Source organism: Lagopus leucura, unplaced genomic scaffold, assembly GCF_019238085.1.
Source record: "Lagopus leucura isolate 7727_CA_CO unplaced genomic scaffold, USGS_WTPT01 Super-Scaffold_100022, whole genome shotgun sequence".
Taxonomy (NCBI): domain Eukaryota; kingdom Metazoa; phylum Chordata; class Aves; order Galliformes; family Phasianidae; genus Lagopus; species Lagopus leucura.
Genome location: NW_024962275.1, coordinates 8,127,932 through 8,147,659, shown reverse-complemented (window position 1 = coordinate 8,147,659; position 19,728 = coordinate 8,127,932). Strand labels below are relative to the sequence as shown.

At 46.3% G+C, this 19,728-nt stretch overlaps 1 protein-coding gene across 1 annotated transcript in view; it reads left to right on the top strand.

Annotated features, from left to right (window-relative positions):
* Positions 1-19,728, top strand: part of CACNA1B (calcium voltage-gated channel subunit alpha1 B) — a 251,358-nt gene that overhangs the window by 100,621 nt on the left and 131,009 nt on the right. Inside the window, exon 8 of the mRNA XM_042879063.1 lies at positions 18,960-19,063. Within this exon, the coding sequence (XP_042734997.1) occupies positions 18,960-19,063 (104 nt within the window). The remainder of the gene's footprint in view (positions 1-18,959; positions 19,064-19,728) is intronic.

Below are 19,728 nucleotides of genomic sequence, written 5' to 3'. Positions count from 1 at the left end.
TTTTTGAGTCTTTGAGAATCAATGGGGACCTTGTGCCTGTTGCAGAGCTGCCCCCACTTTCATGCTTTGTTAAGCTCTTCCCATATTTTCATAGTGGGTGTAACAGGTCTGAAGGATGATCCTCGTGTTTTGCACTTCCATTTCCTAGGATAGTAAAGGACTTTATCCAGTACAGGGGTGCAAAGGACACAGCACTTTTCAGCTCACTTTAGGAATGGGGATGACTTAGCAATGTATGACTGCATCAGCTGCTTCTTTCTGTTGACTGTGGAAGAAAGGAAGGTCTGACAGCTATGCGTGGATGATCTGAATTACCACGTCCTGTCTTAGGCAGAAGTGCCAGTGTGGAAAACAAAACATAGCAGGCATTAATAGACCATTTCCCTGACTGGTAACACTACAAAATATTCCATCTACTTCATTATAGGCTTTGGTCCCATGCTGGGCTCTTCTGCAGACCTTCCTGTGAGGGTTTCTGTAGCAACAGGGAAGTATTATTAATACCAACCACAGTAAATTGCAAGGTACAAATCGTCAGTGCTTGAAGCTGATATATCTGATTTATTATCATTCATAGCTCCAGTTCCTCCGTTTCTTCCAAGTCCTTACCTGCTTAAAGTGATCTCTAGAAGGGCCCATTTCCCCACTGCATCCCCTTGCCCTGAAACTTTATCACGCAACCTGGTTCTCCCACTCTCATTCAACAATCCCACTCCTTCCTCTATTGCCAACTGTTGTAAGAAAAGCCCATTAGCATCCTGCCTGGGATTGATTAATCAATATGTGGTGTATTAGATCATTTTCTCCCAAACTGCTTTTTGTACCACATGCAAAAAAAAACCCAGAGTTTAGAATTGGGGTATTGATTGTGGGGGTTGCCTTGAAAATTATTATAGTATCATTTTAGATGTCCCTTCATCTAATTGGAAATAGATGCCTGGATGAGATGCAGCATGCATTTGCTGTACAATGTCAAGCCTTGCCTGAGACCCCCAACCCTGGTTGGGTTTCAATGGTTGATGGGTTCTTTGTTGGATTGGAGGATCTCTGGATGGTTTACTTGCAGCGTGCTGCCTGCAGTGCTACCAAACCACTTTGCAGCCTTCCCACATCTGCTGCCTGCAGCCAGCTCTGCCCCTCTTCCTCAGCCCCATCCCCGTGCTGCTCTGCTGGCTGAAGAGCTGGCTGTCCTTTTGCAGGTTAGCAGCCAAGAAAAGATGTGGGTGGAGAAGTTTCACCCTGAAGTTTTTCACAGCTCCAGCCATTGGCTGTTCCCTAGCTGCTTGCCTTTCATCTTGGTTTCTCCCATGCCCACTCGAGGTTTGTTAAAAAGAAGCAAAAAAAAGAGAACTTAAAAAAAAAAAAAAAAAAGAAGAAGAAGAAAAAATAGGAAGTAAAAGCCCAAACCTTGCTGCAGTTATGGCAGCACACGCAGAGCAGTGGGTGTCAGTGGTGCTAAGAGTCCTTCCAGCTCTGACCCGTCCCACATCTCAGCTGCAATCATGAGTTCCTACTGCAGCCATACTGGATTATCATGAGGTGTTGCCTCTTGCATCCAGCAGTGGTGGAATGCATTTTTCTGCCATCTCTCCTGAAGGAAAGCTGCGTTCCCCAGGTGCAGGATCCTCGTCGGAGCTATGAACCTACTTTCAACGTGTAGCTTAATTAAGATTTGCAAATGTCTGTGAGACTACAAGATACAGTCTGTGTAAACTGTGACTATGCATTAATAAGGAACAAAGCAGGTGCTTCTCCCACCAAGCAGGAACAGAGGAAGGCTGATCTTCCCTTTCCTCTGCCCTTACCTGACCGCTGCCATATGCAAGGTTTGCTTGGCTGGGCTGGGTTTGCTGCCTTGCTTTTGCTCACCCTTCTTCCTAACGGCCCCACCTCGGGTCTGTCCTTAGGGTTTGAAATCCCCGGGACGCCAGGCAGCGTAGGACTGAATGCAATTACGGGGAAGCTGAGGTTACCGACTGCTTCCTTAATGGGCCATTCATTTCCTCCTGCAAAATAGTGATTGATTGATCGCGCTGCATGAATGGGGCTTTGTTACTGCTGCTCTTCCTGCTATGGGGTGCTAAGAGCTCGAATTTGTCTTTGCAGTCAGGATGGGGTCAGTGGCGGGGTGAGAGACTGCTTTACCACTTCTGCATCGACGCTACCAGGGGACAGAGCCGTCTGCCCTGAAAGCAGCTTCAAGACAGAAAAATGAGGGCTGTGTCTGAAGGTTGATGTAAATCGATGCTCACGAAAAAGAGGGAGCTTGGGTTCGGGTCCGATGACTTGGCTCAGGTCCTTCCAAGGGTTCCAGTGAGAGCTGCTTTGTGAGGGTTATTGAGTCATTGCTTCATGACTTCACATGGTGTGCAGATGCAACTTCCATACATTCCTTGCCATCAAAGGCAAGGCTTTGCAGTCAGTAATTACCTTGCTGGTATCCACTCCTCCCGTGATAAATTGAGGAATTAGGAGGACAGAGAGAATGCTGGCTCACAAATCTCAGCCCTGTTTTTCCTTGCTGATCCACTGTTTATAATTCCAGAGATTCGTTTTAATTGGGGCCAAAGAAAGCTTTCTAGCAAGGCTTGATCTGGAGGGTGATTTATGCTCGAAGCAAAAAGACTGAATCGTTAATCAGGTGAAAAGCGCTAAGAGTAAGCAGGGGAAAACTCCTTCCTGAGTCAGCAGCACAGGAACACCAGAGCACTATCTCCGAAGGAGCACTTCTGTGGGCTGCAGATTTGTCGGCTGCAGTGCTGTTTATAGCCAAAAAGGACATGAGGAGCAACAGGTGATTTGGGGAGGTCACTGTGTGCAAAGGACAGGAGACAAGAAAGTGCCTTTTGTCTTCCGAGGTAGAAACAGAGCATCTTTTGGACTGGGAAATGAGGAAAAACCTCCTTAGAGCATCAGATCACTATGAGCAGCAATGCTGTTCAAGACGCTCTGCCCACTACAGCAGGCTGATGCACCATTCCGAGTCCTGCTTTGGTGGTGCTGACATTGGGCTTTGCTCAGGACAGGGCCTTCCCATGGTAAGAATCATAGAATCATATCATAGAATCATAGAATGGCCTGGGTTGAAAAGGATCACAATGCTCATCCAGTTCCAACCCCCCGCTATGTGCAGGGTCACCAACCAGCAGCCCAGGCTGCCCAGAACCACGTCCAGCCTGGCCTTGAATGCTCCTAGGCATCCACAGCCTCCTTCGGCAACCTGTTCCAGAGTAAATAAGTAAGTAATGTTCACCTGGAGTATCACAGCAGGGATGGGAATGATGTAGGACAGCAGGAGCTGCACTGTCTGCTTCACATGTGCCTGAAAGAACTACTGCTGAACTCCTAAGTGGTAACTGGTGATCAGAGGGTCTCTTGGGACCATTATGTAAATGTATTAATTAGTTCTCATAAAGTATTTTAATATGCTAAATATTATCATACTGCACTTGTTATCCTGTCAGAAGCACAGCTGACAATGACCTGGGCTTGTTAGCACTGAGGGAGAACAATTCCACAATGCCTCCAGGTTTTTGCCAAAGGGGAAGGAGAATAGGTGAGCTGGAGTTGTGTTGGTGGTTTGGCACCAAAGGCTGAACCTTCCCACCGATATTCCTGTTGCTGTGACAGTGTTGCTGTGTTGGTGTGACATACGGCAGCAGAGAGGCAGTCTGGCAGAATGGCACCTGACATGGAAGTGCATATGGAGCAAAAGTGTGTCATCAAATTCCTCCGTGAGGAAAAAATGACATTCATTGACATCTGCTGAATATTTATGAAGACCAACACAGAGAGGCAGTAGGTGGGCTGCATTGCAGCAGTGGTGACAGTGGTTACCTCCACTGGTGCAGAATTTTACAAGTGTGGCATGTAGGCTCTTGTTCAATGCTGGTGAAAATGCAGAGCTAATGGTGGCGACTATGTTGAAAAATAGTGTTTTGTAGCTGAGATTTGGCTCTATCAAATAGCACTGTTGTGCTCTTTGTTCCAGTTGTAGTTTTCCATGGAAGTAAACAGGAGACATAACTTTTGAGCGATCTCTGTGTATGCAGCCCAGTACAACTGCCATTCACTTAATGTGGCTCCGACGAGCCAAAAGGTTGGACACCCCTGAAGCAGATGATCCTATAAGACCTGCTTTCCTTCCTATAGCAGTGATTCTCAGCTTTTCCCATACCAGGACCTTCTCATCCACCATGAGCCCCCTCCTGCCCTTGGCCCTGATCACTGTGGGAAGTTCAGATTGCTCTGCCAAGTGTGAAAAACCAGACATGTTTTGTGCCTGCGTACAAACTCCCAGTTGTAAAACGCCTTGCTGTCCTCTATAGAATCACCAGTTACTCCACAGGGACTTAAACTACGTGCCAGATATTACTGGTCACTGTAAATGAGGCAGCTCGTGTAGACCTAATGGCTGTGGTTGGTTGGGGCTCAGTGCTTTTGTTATATACTTATATAGGAAGGTTTTTGGGCTCTGTGCTGTGGTCCTCTTGCAGTTACCTGGTACGTAACCCTCTGGGAGGTGCAGTGGTGCCTTTGCAGCACACTGGGCTCCCAAGGATCTGAGGAGTGTGCTTTGGAGTGGCCCCGTTTCTCCTACAGGAAACCATGGCTCAAACCTGACTCACCTGAAGCTGGTAGGAAGCTGGATGTTGACTTTCAAAGCGCCAGATTTTCACCTTTTATCTTTCCTCTGCAGGAGCTCAAGGATAACATGGTGGAATTTGCTTTGCAAAACAGGGACTCCTTGCAGGAAAGGAGAAATGTCAAAGTGTACGCTCACTCTCTTTTGATCTTAATGGCAAGAGATTTTCCTGTTTCTTCTATTTTCTACTGTCAAATATTAGTGTCCAGTGGGTATTACAAGAGCGTGGACTGCACCTAACCTCTAATATGCTTGTAAGTAGAAAGGAACAGTTCAAATAAAATGCAAGTTTGCCCTAAATTGGATCTCAACTAGAACTATACCCTCACTGAATTGAGGATGATTCACTTGGTATTTTTTCACTCCTTTTTGTGTCTTTGAATTTCCTACAAAGACACAGGAAGAGAAGGTCAGGATGTAATTATTGTTCCATGCCCAGCCCAGAGGTGGTGGATGTGTTGGAATTTATTGGGGCAGAAGAAAATCTGTTTTACCTAGTTGTTTGGATAGCTCACGTGTGTTTCTGGGGACTTCTGACTTTCTGATGTTGTGTTGCCTAAGCCAAAATGCTGTCTGGGACCGTGGCATCTGCCTAAAGCCTGGGAAGTGAGTGCAGGGAGAGCATATACAGCAGAACTCCCCACTGCACTGTTAGGGGATGGATTATCCCTGGGATCTGGTGTTCACCAGCACTGAGCATTCACTGTCACAATGAGGTTGCTCTTGGGAGTATGTTGAGCACGATGAGAGATGCTCACATCCAAGCACTGGTTACAGAGCTGGCAGTGCACATACAGTGCGTGCTGCAGCAGTGGCAGCTCAGCACCTGTACCAGAGTTAGTGCTGCTGCATGGATGTGAAAGACTGCTCTTTTCCTCCCTGCAGTTTTGTAAAGAAGGAAAAGTCCCTGGATGCTGTTAGTGTTAAATAGTATTTACTATCCAGTTAGGATGACTGTAATCTTCTAATAGGAGTCAGGCACCTCCTACGTGCACACAGGGTGAGGGATAATCCCTCTTGCTCCTGCTGAGGGGTAGTGTTGGTTTCTGGTTGTTCAGTAGGACCAATTGCTTACAGGAAAATTAAGCAGAGATGTCTGGAATGGGTTGATGCACAGACCTGGTTACAAAGGTGTGGGTTTCACCCATGCTGGCTCTCAGCCTGCTGCATCCCCACTGCGCTGTTGCAACGTGTGTTTGGCTCAAATAACAGGGAAGATCATTATTGTGTAGAAAAACGAATCTTTGAGGATGACATTAATTCATTTAAGTTGTTCTTATGTTTGTGGCAGTCGTGCAGTCCTCAGCCTCTCTCCCAGGCTTCAAAAATCCTTGCACAAACAGAACAACCCACCACTTGTATCCTGCTCCAGGCACCAACCTAATGGCTACGTGAAAATAACAAGTGTTCTCTGTGCCTTTAAAACCCTCCCCAGAACTCCATGCTCTGTCCTGAGCACCTTGCTACAGAGCAGAAGGTGGACTGGATTTCTCACTTGGGTTTCCCCAGGGAGATGTCTAACAACGGGCTTTGGAATAGCTCTGTCAGTGATGAGACCTGGTTGGCTCCATGTAATACAGCAGTATAAGAAATGAGCACGAATGAGCAGCACTGCTTTCACCTGCTATGCTGAATTTCTCTTCTGGCCCCTGTGAGACAGATCTAAATGGGAGGAATCTGCACCCCTGATGGGGCTTGTGTGGGAGGATGACCTGCCTGCACAACAGATTTTCACCACTCTAAATTCTGCATTGGCCAGCATCCATTTATTTATGCCTTCCTCCGCCTTCTCCTGGATTTTGGAGCACCACAGAGTCTGTTTGCCAAAGGGTGAGGTCCCAGATCTTTTAGAATCATAGAATTGTTTGAGTCAGAAGGGATCTTAAAGGCCATCAGGTCCCACTCCCTGCAGTGCTCAGGGACACCCACAGCTCCAGCAGTGCTCAGAGCCCCAACAGCCTGACCTCGGCTGTCCGCAGGGATGGGGCACCACCAGCTCTCTGTGCAACCTGTGCAGTGCCTCACTGCCCTTACTGCAAACAACTTCTCCCTCATATCCAGTGTGAATCTCTCCTCTTTTAGCTGGAAAACACTTCCCCTTATCCCTGCTGAAGAGTCCATCCCCTTCTTTCTCACAGCCTCCCGAGAGGTGCAGTTGTGTTGCAGGCACTCTTTGCGTGCTTCCAAAGATACACTGTAATAGCAAATGGGGAGCTTGTCTAGGGTTGAAGTAGCTTTGCGATGTTTAGGTGCTAAGACAGATCTGATGGAGGTCTCTGGCCATGCCCAGCTCTCCACCTGTCTGGCAAAACAGACTGTCTGCTCCCACGTCTGCTGGAAGCTCTTTGTAAAGCAGAAAGGTAGGGCATTTCAGCCTGATTCAGCACACTGCCCTGCTCAGAAAACCGCCTGAGCAAATGGAAATGTAAAGCCAAGCAAGTGTTTAAGTGCCTCACCGTATTTTCTGCGTTTTATTGAATGTCTCAATGAAGGTATATTCAAAATGACTGTGGGGCAGCCACCTCCAGGCTTTGATAGGAGGCTTTAACATATACAGCCGGAGAATGACATACATCATACAAACTTAAAGAGCCCTTTCAACAGAGCAATTGCTCTCTGAAAAGAAATGAAAATCTCTCCAAACAACAGCTTAATCACCAGTGCCTGCCAAGAAGTGAAAACTCCAGCTGAAGAAATTCGCTTGCAGCTTGACAACATTACAGCAGCGAGGGTATAAGCAGCTCTCTTACATGCCCTGCAATTGGTTTCCTACAAAGGGAAATAAAAGCAGCTGGATGCTTTCAGAAGCATGCCAGCCTGCTTGAGCCATGACTGCTACATCTGTGGTTGAAGTGGAAAAGAGCAAGAGAAAATTTCTTTGAAAGAAAGGAAAAGAAAAAAGGAAAAGAAGAAGAAAAGAGAAGAGAAGAGAAGAGAAGAGAAGAGAAGAAAAGAAAAGAAAGGAAAAGAAAAGAAAAGAAAAGAAAAGAAAAGAAAAGAAAAGGACTTTACTTGCTGTAGTAGTTCCTATAGCAATCCAGAAGACCTAATACTAGGTGCTCCTGCAGAAGAGGCTGGATGTGCAAGGGATTCAGGATGATGTCTTTGATCTGCAGACTGCATGCCCTGGGGCACTGATGAGCTGTGCTAAGAGGTGCAGTATTGGCATAAGGGGTTGTGCTGTTGTTAGGCAGCTTGACAGTGGGATGAGTGGGATGCTGGGTGTGTGGGTGGGATGCTGGGTTTAGGAACCTGCACAGATGGTGATCACAGGTCTGTTTGCTGTGCTGTGTCAGTGATAGGGAGGCAAGGAACAATCTGCTGGGGCAGAGGTCCTCTGTGCTCAGCATTTTGGCAATCTCAGGGTGCTACAAGGTGCAAACTGAGGCTGCTGTTTTGCAGGAGGTTCATCATCCTCCTTTGCAAGCAAAACTCTCTTCTCCTTTCTCCTCCAACAGATAAATTTACTAGAGTTATCGAGACTTTCAAATGGGAGGTTTTTAAAATCCAGATTCATCTTCTGAGGAACACAGTTCAGTGGGCATGGAGGTGGTTGGTTGATGGTTGGATCTTCTCTGAACTAAATGATTCTATGATTCTTCATGCAATGCTCACATTGCCCTCATTGCTTGTAGATCCATGCATCAAAGTCAAGCGTGCACTCAGCTACTCTCTTACAGAAGGTAATTGTCCAGTAAGTATGAAAAGCAGTGTAACTTCATGAAAAACAAGCCATGCTCTAAAGGAAAGTCACCTTGTCTAGACTGAAAAGTCCTGATCAAGTGAGAGATGCGTGGATCTACGGGGGTTTGTAGCCACACAGGAGCTCAGGGTCCAGCCCATTGAACTGGCTGCTGTGCTGCCATTTAGCTCTGCTAAACCTGTTGGCTGGATTAAAAACAGACATTCACTGGTTTCCCAACAGGGAAGCAGGTACATTTGGAGACTTCTGCTGTGCAGGGTTTCTGATTCCCCAGCCAGCTTGTTACGTGAAAGATGGATTTGTTACTTGGTGTGCAGTAATCCAGTCACACACAGAGGCAAGATACTGATTAATTGTAAAGTTGGGCAGGCTTGGGTGCTAGGTGGTCTTCCACAAAGCAACCACACCCCAGGATTTTCACTATGCTCTTTCATACGTATTTTCATCACTTGATTCTGCTACAGCCTCTAACCTAAATTGGTCAGTTAAAGATTGGGCTCGTCTCCCTACTGCAGGCTGTTAGTTGTGCTAATGAACTAATTAATTGATTCAAGATTCTCCTGTCTTTAAAGACAAGTTTAGTTGTGGCGCTGTGATTAAGAGTTGCTCTGCTCTAATCTAATTAGATGGCCATCCTGACCTGGATATAAGTTTGTATTTGCTATATCAAAGGATACGCATACAAAGACTTGCACCAGGTTTTTGACTGAGACCTGACAAACCAGGCTTGCACTGCTGCTCTAATTAACGTGTTGCATAAAACCTTTATGAAACATCTTTAGGTAGAGCTGGAGGATCTTCACCAATACCTTTTTTTTTTTTTTTTTTCCTGTCTGAAATGGGAAAACAGTGGCAAGAAACCAGTTTTGGGCTCCTGTCCTGAGAAGCAGAGTGTGCGTTGACAAAGGACTGTTGGACCTGGGGGTCTTGCTGTGTTCTGAAGTTTGTGTGATTGAGCTCTCAGCTCTAGCTTGTTTTGTAGGCTGTAGAAATGCCTACAAAGATATTTTTTGCTTATAATTGACTGGAGGAGATAGCTGTACAGCTGGAGGTATTCTCATTAGAAGACAAAATGAGAAGGTGGCCTGACCTAAATAGATCCATATTCTGCACAAACCTAATTCTCTGTTGAGGAATGCACATAACAATAGCCTATTGTTCAGATTTTATGCAATAAAATGAAGAACTTAATTCAGCTAAACAGATTTCTGCTATTGAAAATTTCTTGGGAAGCTTTTGCCTACAATGTTGGGAGGGAAAATCAGTGCTTGAAATATATAGGCTTTTTTCTTTCAGGAAGAGTCTAGACCTGCATTTAAGATGATGAGCAAGCCAGTGCATTATTCTTAGGACTGTCATTATCTGCAATGATTTTGGGCATCGATCCATAATTTCCCATGGTCATTGTCAGAAAGTGACTGAGTATTGAATTCTTTGTTAAGTGTTCTGGGAATCTGTCCATGTGAGACGCTCTGTCTTGCTGACTTAGGGGTACAGGCCATGGGGGCTGCTGAGCAGGAGGACAAGTTTATTCTGCATCTGCTCACCAGGCCGACGGAATTCATGTTTCAGTCTGAATGTGCATTTACCCTGACGTAAATATTGCATGTATCCTTGAGCAGCCATAGCTCATAAATAGCTGTGTCTGTGTGCACGTGTAAGTGTTTGTACTCCTCTCTCCTTACGACTTTGGGAGTAATTTTGGGATAACTCTACGAAAGACAGCGTGTTCCTTAAGCCTTGATGGTTGGTTTGGTTGGCTATGCAGTAGAAGAAAAAAGCTCAAGGAAGGCCTGGATTTAATTCTAAGTGTAACATGACTTAGGCATGAGTCTTTCTGAGCAGTGAGTGAAATACAAAGCGCTCTTACTTTCCAAGAACTTCAAACTCAAGAGCAGCACTTGTTTTCCAAAGAGCAGCCCTTCCTCAAACTCTCCACAGCCTCTGTGCTGACCTTCTAGGGGCACTTGGCAATGTAAGGTCTGTCCCTTCCCAGAAAGCAGGTCTTGGTTGTGTGCTCAGAGAAAAGAAACTTGAAGGCAACAACGGCCACTGCGGTACTGGTTTTAATAATAGATTAAACTGGACTTGTGCTGGATGAATTGGCTGCCCGTTAGCATCTCTGAGTTACGCTTAGTTGAAATTATCTGAAGTACTTGGTTTTACTTGTGATTTGGCATTTAAATGATGAATATTAAATGCACATAGGGAAGGTTTCTATTTGTTAGATGTTGCTTTTGAGGGCTTTGAAATAAAAGGGTCTGGCTTGGTGCAGATGCCACGTGGTGCTGCTGGGTCCCAACCTGTTGGGTTGGGCCATGGGTCATCAGCAATGGTTTCCTGTTACCCATGGCCAAACAGAAGTTGCAGGGAGTGTTGAGTTTGCAAGTAGCCTGTGAGCTGCTTTGAGGTGTCTCTGGTTAGATCCTTGGCCGTGATGGGCTCTGTTCATCATTGTGCTGCTGACTTGCTCTGTGGCCATGTAGAAGGTGCTCATGTGTGTAAAATGCTTGTCCCTGATGAGATCTGTGCTGTAAATGCCCACTGTGGTTCCCAGGCTAACTGGATGCATGATCCTTGGGTAATGCTTTCTCCTGGTTACTCCATCATAGATCTGACCTTCCTTAGCATGAACAAACATTTCCTGTTTCCTACAGGAGTTGCTTAGACCTAGTTTACATTCATAATTCAAGTTCCAAGCTGTTTAAAATAAGAAAGAGGAGAGATTAGCAAAAATAAATAGGTAGAGTCCCTTGGCCTGCTTGTAATTTCTGACAGTGAATGAGAGTTTTCACGGCGCTGGGCACGCTCATGAATAAAGCAGCTGAGTGAGTCCACGCTATCAGGGGACAGAATGAATTTTTTATTGAGAAGTCCTGTTAGCATATTTATGTATTGATTTGTTGGAGCCATAAGCCTGCAGATCAAGGCGTAAAACATCAGCGTTTTTGCTTTTTTTCTGTCTTAGTTCTGTGCTTCTTTGGAAAGCATAAGGCTGGAAGAGGGAAGAAACCAGGGGAAGGATTTGGGCTTCTATTTTAATTTGGTTGAATTAACATTATTACTGTGTGCAACAACCGTTCTTAGAACACGCTTGTCCACGGCTAGCAATATCCTAGGACAATTTAAATGCTGCCAGCATCAAGGATTTTACCAAGAGTCGTCTTTTGCTTTTTGAGTTGATCCCAGTGGTGAATAACTGTGTTCTGCTCCTCTGAATATCCAGTGACCGAGGTGTCGGATGCTCCTTTTGGGGGCAGAGGGATTATCATTGTTTCAGAACACCACAGATTTTAGTGTTATGAGACTCAAAAGATTTGTGGATATTTGTTTTCTGATGCCTGCTTGGTCACAGGGTGGATCCAGGCAGTAGCAGTAGGCTTTGAACAAGGTGGATTGTTATTTTCTACCATTGGTGAAGCAGGCTGACTCATATCCTGAAGGTAAAATGTTGAAGTGCAGTAACTCAAAGGTCTTCTGCGATGAGAGAGGATCTTCTCAGAAGCATTGATTTGGGTATAAATGGGCCAGGGGTGTAGAGAACCTCTTCCCAGACAGCTCATTTGAGCAGAAGTTGTGTTCAGGATTTGGTTGCTTTTAGCCAATGTAAAAAGCTGTGTGGAAGGGCTCTCAGCAGGCTCTCAGAATGATTTTCTTTCAACTGCTGGGCCCCAGCACAAGTGCTGTCACATCCCAAAGAGCCTCCAGAAAGTACTCTGCCACAAAGTCCAAAATCCATTTGGGAATTACCATGAAGATACAGAAGGCACAAATATGATGTATGAAGGAGGAGATTGTCCGATCATTTGCTGTTAGTTGGACCTTGGGTGGGCCTCTGGGATTCCTGAGATCTTGTCCTTCCCAGGACATGTGTGGAGACCTCCAGCTCAGGAGTTAGCCTTAGAACATGTGTAAGCAGACAAAATGACGAGATGTAGTTGGTGCTGGTGTGTGGCTCCAAATTTCCCTGCGTCTTGCTGGACTGGGGCTCTTCCATTTGAATCACTCCTGGACCTTAGAGCACCTGAATGGACCTAAACCCACTGTTCCCAAATGGAAGGATGCTCAAGGGGACCCTCTGGCTCCCAGTCCAACTCTGCCTCAGTGCATGCAGGAGTGCGATTTGGGCTGACCACTAATGCCATTAACCAACCCATCCTGCTTTTCTCCTTCACACAGACGAGCACACCAGGCAGGTGCTCTGTCATCTGCTTCCTGTGGGTCGTACAACCCCTGAGCATCAATCGGACGTGCATCTCTCTGCCAATTTAATTTTGCTTGGAAGGGTCAATCGCCAGCAGTTCCCCCTCCCTGGCTGTCGTGTTCCTGCAGAGCTCAACACCAGATGCTCTCTGCAAATGGAGTGTAACATCTGAAAGTCAGTAACCAAAGTTATTGGACTGACTTTGTGCCAAGGTTTTTATTTAAGCTGTGACTGACAAAAAAAAAGAAAAAATATCTTAAAAAAAAAAAAAAAAATTGAACGCAGCTATCTTGCAGATTCTAATATTTCATATGAAAAACCAGAATGTGGTGTCAGGACTTGAGAGAGAGGACTTACCTCACTGGTTCTCATAGTGGTCTATTGGGAAATCTGTGAGCAGCTCTCCTTTCACCTGCCTGTGACTCTATTTCACATGCTGTAAACTCAAGGATAGGCTTCCCCATGCAGGATGTGCTGATGTTTCTGGCAACTCTCTTATTTCTGAGAGTTGCAGTATTGTAAAAGGTTCGTACGAATCTTTTCAGACCCATTTTGTAATCATCTTTGTTAAAAACAAAAGATGGAATACAGTACCAGATGTGCTGCTAGGCTTTAGGTTTGAGATGATGTTTTAGGGATTTGGGGCAGATGTGTTTTCTGTAGGAATTTCAGCAGAACGGAATCTGGACTTGGATGCAGACCTTCTTGCACTGGGTGGGCAAAGCTTATGCTTGCCCATTAATGTGCCTTTGAGGACTTCAGATGACAGGTAGATTTGAGCTTGGACCTATTAAGTTCATAGGAAGCTTATGTAACTATTGTCCATCTGTGAGAGAACTTGTTACTTTCTGTAATAGAAGATCAGTGCTTTGGGATACAACGTGGGCCATGCAGCATCCCAGAGAAATGCCTGGATTAAACTTCATTTGAGTCTGTGATGATTGTGTGAGCAGATCAGTCATTAATTCCACAAGCTCAGAGAATGGCCTTGTCAGCAAATTTGTGTTTGCTGCCCTTATAGTGTCTTGTGCAAGGTCTTTCTCTGATAAAAAGAGCTCAGCAGGAGGAATTTGGTGCCTGTAGAAAACGTGCTGGACAAAGCAGGGCTCCTTGAGCTTGTTGTGAGTGCTTTTCATTGCTGTGGTTTTGCTTTGTCCCTGGTAATTTCCGTGTTTGCCTAATCCTAAAAGGGGAAACAGGCAGAAATGAATCAACCAGAAATGGTGTTGCTAATTAACAGGGAAGGAGAGAATTGTGAGAAATCAGATGAAAGGTAAATAAAGTTCATCTCTCAAAGACAGCCGAGAGTTTCCCCCAAAGCAAAAGCACTTATCCAAAGGAAGATTGAGCTTTAATTGCCCCAAATAAGCCACGGTCTGCCATTGGTTGAATTGAAGTGAATGAACTCTAGACGTACTTCACATTTTGATTAAAATCATTGTAGGGAGCTGAGGTCTGTTTCAGCTTGGGCTGTATCTGTCAAATTAGATCTCTTCTTTATTGAGCCCTGCTTTGGAAACTTTTCCAAAGGTTTCTATGCTGGTCCATTAATTGCTTGTCTTTCACATCAACAGAATATGCTGAGAGATGGACAAAGATTGTCTTCCTTGGAGAGATGAGAAAATTGCCTCCAGGTTGTAGTTCCTTTCTAAAATGGCTGAGAAGAGAGAGGTGTAAGTAGCAGAATGGGTCCCTGTTTAGAAAAGGCAGATATTTTCCTCTTCTACTGGTACTTAAAAGGGCTGTGGGCAATGCAGGGTGGTGTCAGCTCTTTTGCTTGCACCAGCTCCAGACCGCACATCCCTCAGCTCTTAGATTCACCCAGACCTTGGCTTCATGTTCACTTTGCTGGCTCTCAGTAGATGTAACACATGCCCAGATGTGTGGGAATCCCCCAGTTTTCTCCTACATGAAATAACAGATTTAAGTCCTGTGTTTCAGAATATAGATGTGTTCTGTAATGTAGCTGGAGGAGTGTGGGAATGTGTGGGCAGCTGTGCTGTCTGCTTAGGGAGATTTGGGGGATTGTTCTTTGTTTGACTTGCTCTAATTTTCTGTCTGTACATCTCCTGAAGCCTCAGGTTTGCCATCTGCTGAACAGAGGCAGGAGCTCCCCTGTTCCCAAGGCTGCGTGTAAACCAAATTTCACGTCATGTTTGTTCATTGTGTTGGGATTCCAGAACCAGGAACCCATCACTGATGCAAACTCTGGAGCATGCCCAAAGAAGGACAGTGAAAGGTCTGGATCACAAGCTTATGAGGAACAACTGAAGGAACTGGGATGGGTCAGTCTGGATAAGAGGAGGCTCAGGGAAGACATTATTGCTCTCTCCAACTGCCTGAAAGGAGGTTGTGGTGAGGTGGATTTGACCTCTGCTCCCAGTTAATAGTGATAGGATGAGAGGCAATGGCCTTAAGTTGCTCCAGGGAAGGTTCATTTCTTCTTCAGAAGAGTGGTGAGAAACTGGCACAGGTTGCTCGGGGAGTGGTAGAGTCTCTGTCCCTGAGGCGTTCCATATCTGTGGAGATGAGGTACTGGTGGGGATAAGTGGATGGTTGGACTTCATGCTCTTAGAGGTCTTTTCCAACCTTAATGATTCTAGGACTCTAAGCAATCCTAAAGGAAGAGCACAGGCTTCCCTTCCTTGGTGCTTTGGGTCTCTTTCTGCAGGGGCTGTGACAGTTTTCCCAATTCTGGTGGGAGCATTACTGGCGAGAAAGTGCTATGGAGGGCTTCTCCTCCTACCAAATTCAGCATTTATTCCCTTTGATCAGCCCTGTCTGAAGTCAGGGTTAGGCTGGAGGGCTGTGAGTCCTTGGTGATGCCCCAGCCATAAAATCATAGAATCATTAAGGTTGGAAGGTATTACAAAGATAATCTAGTCCAACCATCACCTCATCCCCACCATGCTTACTAAACCATGTTCCTCAGTGCCACATCTGCTCTTTTCTTGAACACCTCCAAGGATGGAGACTCCACCACCTCCTTAGACAGCCTGTAACATGGGGAGCACGGAGCCAGAATTAGGGTCCCCAGAGCACTAACTGATGGGATGGGGTGGGAAAGTGATGGCTGAGCAAGGCTCTGCTGGCATTTGTTGGCTGGGGAAATCCCTGTGCATGGGGATGGGATGGGGCTGGCTGGGGTAGAGCTGCTGCAATGGCAAGGAGCTCCAGAGACATGAAAAACTCATCTTGGGGTTTTGCCTCGGTGTGTATCCTGGAAGGCAGGGTTGTGGCCAGGACTGCAAAAAGGAAGGTGAAAGGTAATAGAAGTGCATTTCTGCTCTCAACAGCCCATTGCAAGCAATAGTGTTTATTTCAAATCATACCCTTAAATGAATTAATAGTTAGACACAGCTGCCATCTTGTTAGCATAAAGAGGCAGTGGCCCAACTGTCTGTATTAGTGCTGGCCTTCCCCTGCTGTCAGACAGGTTGCATGAGGCCTGGCTGAAGGAAGCACCTCGTGCTTGGCTGGAGTACGCTCTGTTCTCTTGGCTTTACTGAGAGCTCAGGGCATTAATCTCCCTGCTTGACAGAAATCTTTTAGCTCCTGCTTTTGTTACAGATGACAGTGTTCATCCACTGATCTTTGCTGAGAGGTGGCCGTGGGGTGGCTGCTTGAGGATGCTGTCAGTTTGCTTGCTGCTGCATGACAGGGAGAAGAAGGCTCCCAGATTAACGCTAAGGTTGTCCTTTGGCACCCAGCTGTGACCTGGGCTCTCCAGCTGAGCTTTGGGCTCTGGGGTGGCCAATGCAGCAAAGTCACATGGAGGAGCTTAGAGAATTGCAGGGGTGGGTTTAGGTCAGGCTTGTAGAAGACAGAGAGGTGAAAGGTGGGAAACACCTGTAAGGGTGCATATGGCTGCTCATGGTGGATGAGAAGCAGCTTGCAGATGAGCAGAGGTTGGGCACAGGAAGCTGTGGCTGCTGCGAATTTTGGGAAAAGCACTTGAATTGCTGGACTGTTTTTACAGGCTTCAGGTGCCTGAGGAACAGATCTCTGCCTCCCTGTTTCTGCCACGACCCTACACTGTCCCTTAGCCTTCCTGTGCCTCAGTTTCCTGCTGTGCAGCACATCTCCTTCAGGAATTGGATGCTGCCAAGCTTAATGGACATGAGCCATTCATGCCTGTGCCTGGGGCACTCCTGCAGCAAGGCTTCACCTTGCTTTAGGCACTACTGAGGTGCTGCTGGCGAAAGCAGTGGGTGAGCAGGAAGGGAGCCTCTTGCAAGCTGGTGCTTTATCCTGATGTAATTGTGGCACATCGTTACATGTATTTTGTTTCTACTTCTTCCCTGTTGGGTTAGGCCTGCAGTTAGGATCAAGTGGCACTGACAGTCAGCCAGGCATTACTCTGGCAAAATATGTCAGCTGGAACATTAAAATTGATTTTGTCTTTTGGCTCATTCTACTTACTGAGCAAGTCTGGAGCTGGGCCACAGCCCAAGCCCCAGCTGCTGTTTGCAGGGAGGTGCCTGCAGGATTTTTCCTGGAGGAGAAAAGTGTGGCTTTCCTGTCAGCTCCCAGGTTTCATTCACTGAAGCATCTCACTGTGGCAGAGCTGCTGCTGTAAACTCTGCTTGGGTTCAAGAGTGTTTAGCAGCGCAAAGGAAGACGCTGCATGCCTGTGAAGGCTCTGCTTTCATGGGAGGAGATTTCTGCTCACCTTTTTGCTGATGTTTTGTCCTCTGGGTTGTTCTGGATCACTCCATGAGAGAGAAGTGACAGAGCAAGGCTCTGCCCTACCCTGAGCATCAGGCAGTCTAGCAAGAGCTCGGAGCAGGGTGGTTAATTAGCTGTATTTCAGCACATTTCATTTTAAAGGCTTTGATCGTGGCATGGAATTGTGGATCTGTCGCCAAGTTTGGGCTTCAAATGAATAAATAAATGATAAACGATCATTTGGCAGCAATGAACCTGCTGCACTCTCTTTGCATGTTTATGTGGTTTCTCTTCTTCCATCTGTTCCCTTCTTCCAGCTCTTCCTTTTGGGTTTCAGCCCCCTTTGCCTGGCCGATGGCAGCTCCCAGCCTTGCTGTGCAATGGGTGACATGAGGGCTGCCACCACAGTCAGCAAAATGAGAATGGAAGCTGGGCTGTGATGACAGCTATTGGAAAAGGCATCAAAATCCCTGTAAGGAGATAACAGGCTGAACAGAGTTTTCCTGCCTTTCTGCTCTCGATTTCCCAGCCTGTTTTCTCTTCGTTTCTCTGTCTTACAGTAGTTTTGCCTTTGGCAGGGCTGGTAGGTGGCTGGGTTGGTTAGTCCCTGCTCCTCTTGGGTGACCCACTCACATGGGTATTTCTGAAGATGTTAGCTGTTTGGAGAAAGGCTTGTCATTCATTTGACCTGGAAAAGATTCCTTGAGGAAGGATTTGTGCGCTGTATTAGAAACAACTCAAAGGTATTGATTTGCATCAGTGTTATGAGTGTTATTACCTGCATGAAACGTGATGACTTTGGTCACCCGTGCCATGGGTGCACTCTACTTAAGCAAAGACTTTGATATGGAATTGAGCACACACAGCTGGAATAGTCCTGCCTGCATCTAATCTGGTTGAATGGGTAGGTCATGCTATTCTGTGCCCACTGCAGGAGGAGGCAGGAGCAGCAGAAATGTAGTTGGGTCTCTGTATGTCTCCCATTCTCCCTCCCTTCCACCTGACATTCTCAGATTGCTGTGTTTTTCACTCACAAGAGCAGAATTTGCATTTTTTTCTCAGTATGCTGTGTGGCATTTTGCTTTTCAGCAGCTCCTTAAAGAGCTCCCTTGTGCTTGGTGAATGCAGAAACTGTCACAAACCCAACCACCCTTCCCTCCCCCTAATCTGGGCTGCTGCTTACTCAGGGAGCTTCAGACAGAGCTTTGATGACAATTCCAAGCTGCTGAGCAAGCAGCTGTGGCATTGCAGTCGCTCTGAAGATGCCTTGTTTTCTTGCAGACCTCTTGTCTTTTGCTCCATGTGTGCAGACCCTGGGCACAGTGCCATGCAGCCTGGTTTAGTGGAAGGCTGTGGTTCCTTCCCGTGCTCCAGATGGAGATACTGCACTGATGCTCGGCGTGAAGGAACACAGAGTGGTGGGTAAGGACGAGGATGCTGTAGAAGGTACACAAAGTTAGGGTGCTAAAATTTGCAACGATCAATTTTGGCCCCTTCCAGAGTTAGAGATGAACCCTTGTGCTGGAGCTGAGAGTAAACTGTGGTGCAGGCAGTGGTTCATTGCATCACCTGCAGTTGTATTGCAACTGGTTGCCACAGCTAACTGATGTATCAATGGTACACGTCCCCGTGGAAATCTGAAGGGAATCACCAGTGCCTCCTGCTCTGCAATTTATGGTATTTTGTTTCTGAGGCTCATTAATATTTATTTGTCTCTCTCCTCTTCTCTTGGTTTCCAGACAAACGATGCTGCAGGAAATACCTGGAACTGGCTTTACTTCATCCCTCTCATCATCATCGGCTCTTTCTTCATGCTCAACTTGGTGCTGGGCGTCCTATCAGGGTAAGGCACTAACAGCTTCTTTGCCTCTACCTGGATACCAGAAGGAACAATTATTGGTTTTAGCATTGTGGAGAGGATGTAGGTAAAAAAGAGCAGATGAGTGATCTAACATGCTGTACCCTGTCCCCATCTGCCCTTCCCTTGCTGTGGTTGGTTTCTGTGACACTATAGAGCTGTAGGTCACAGGATGAGCTGGCAAGAAATCCTTTGTTGAGATGATAAACTGAGACAGGGGAGGTTTAGGTTGGATATGAGGAGGAAGTTTTTCACCTAGAGGGTGGTGAGGCACTGGAACAGGTTGCCCAAGGAGGCTGTGGATGCCCCATCCCTGCAGGCATTCAAGGCCAGGCTGGATGTGGCTCTGGGCAGCCTGGGCTGCTGGTTGGTGACCTGCACACAGCAGGGGGTTGGAACTGGAGGAGCATTGTGCTCCTTTGCAGCCCAGGCCGTTCTATGGTTCTATGATACAATTGTATGATTCTAAATCATGACATGTTAAGTAATCTTCCTCTAATTACACCAACTTGGGCCTGTTCTGCTGCTGCTTACTCTTGTGCTGCCTTGAAAATCAGTGTTCACACTGCGTTTGGTGCAGCATGGGGAAATAAGAAGCTCAAACAAAAGCTAATTAAAAGATAACAGTTTAAATTTTTTAAATAAACTCA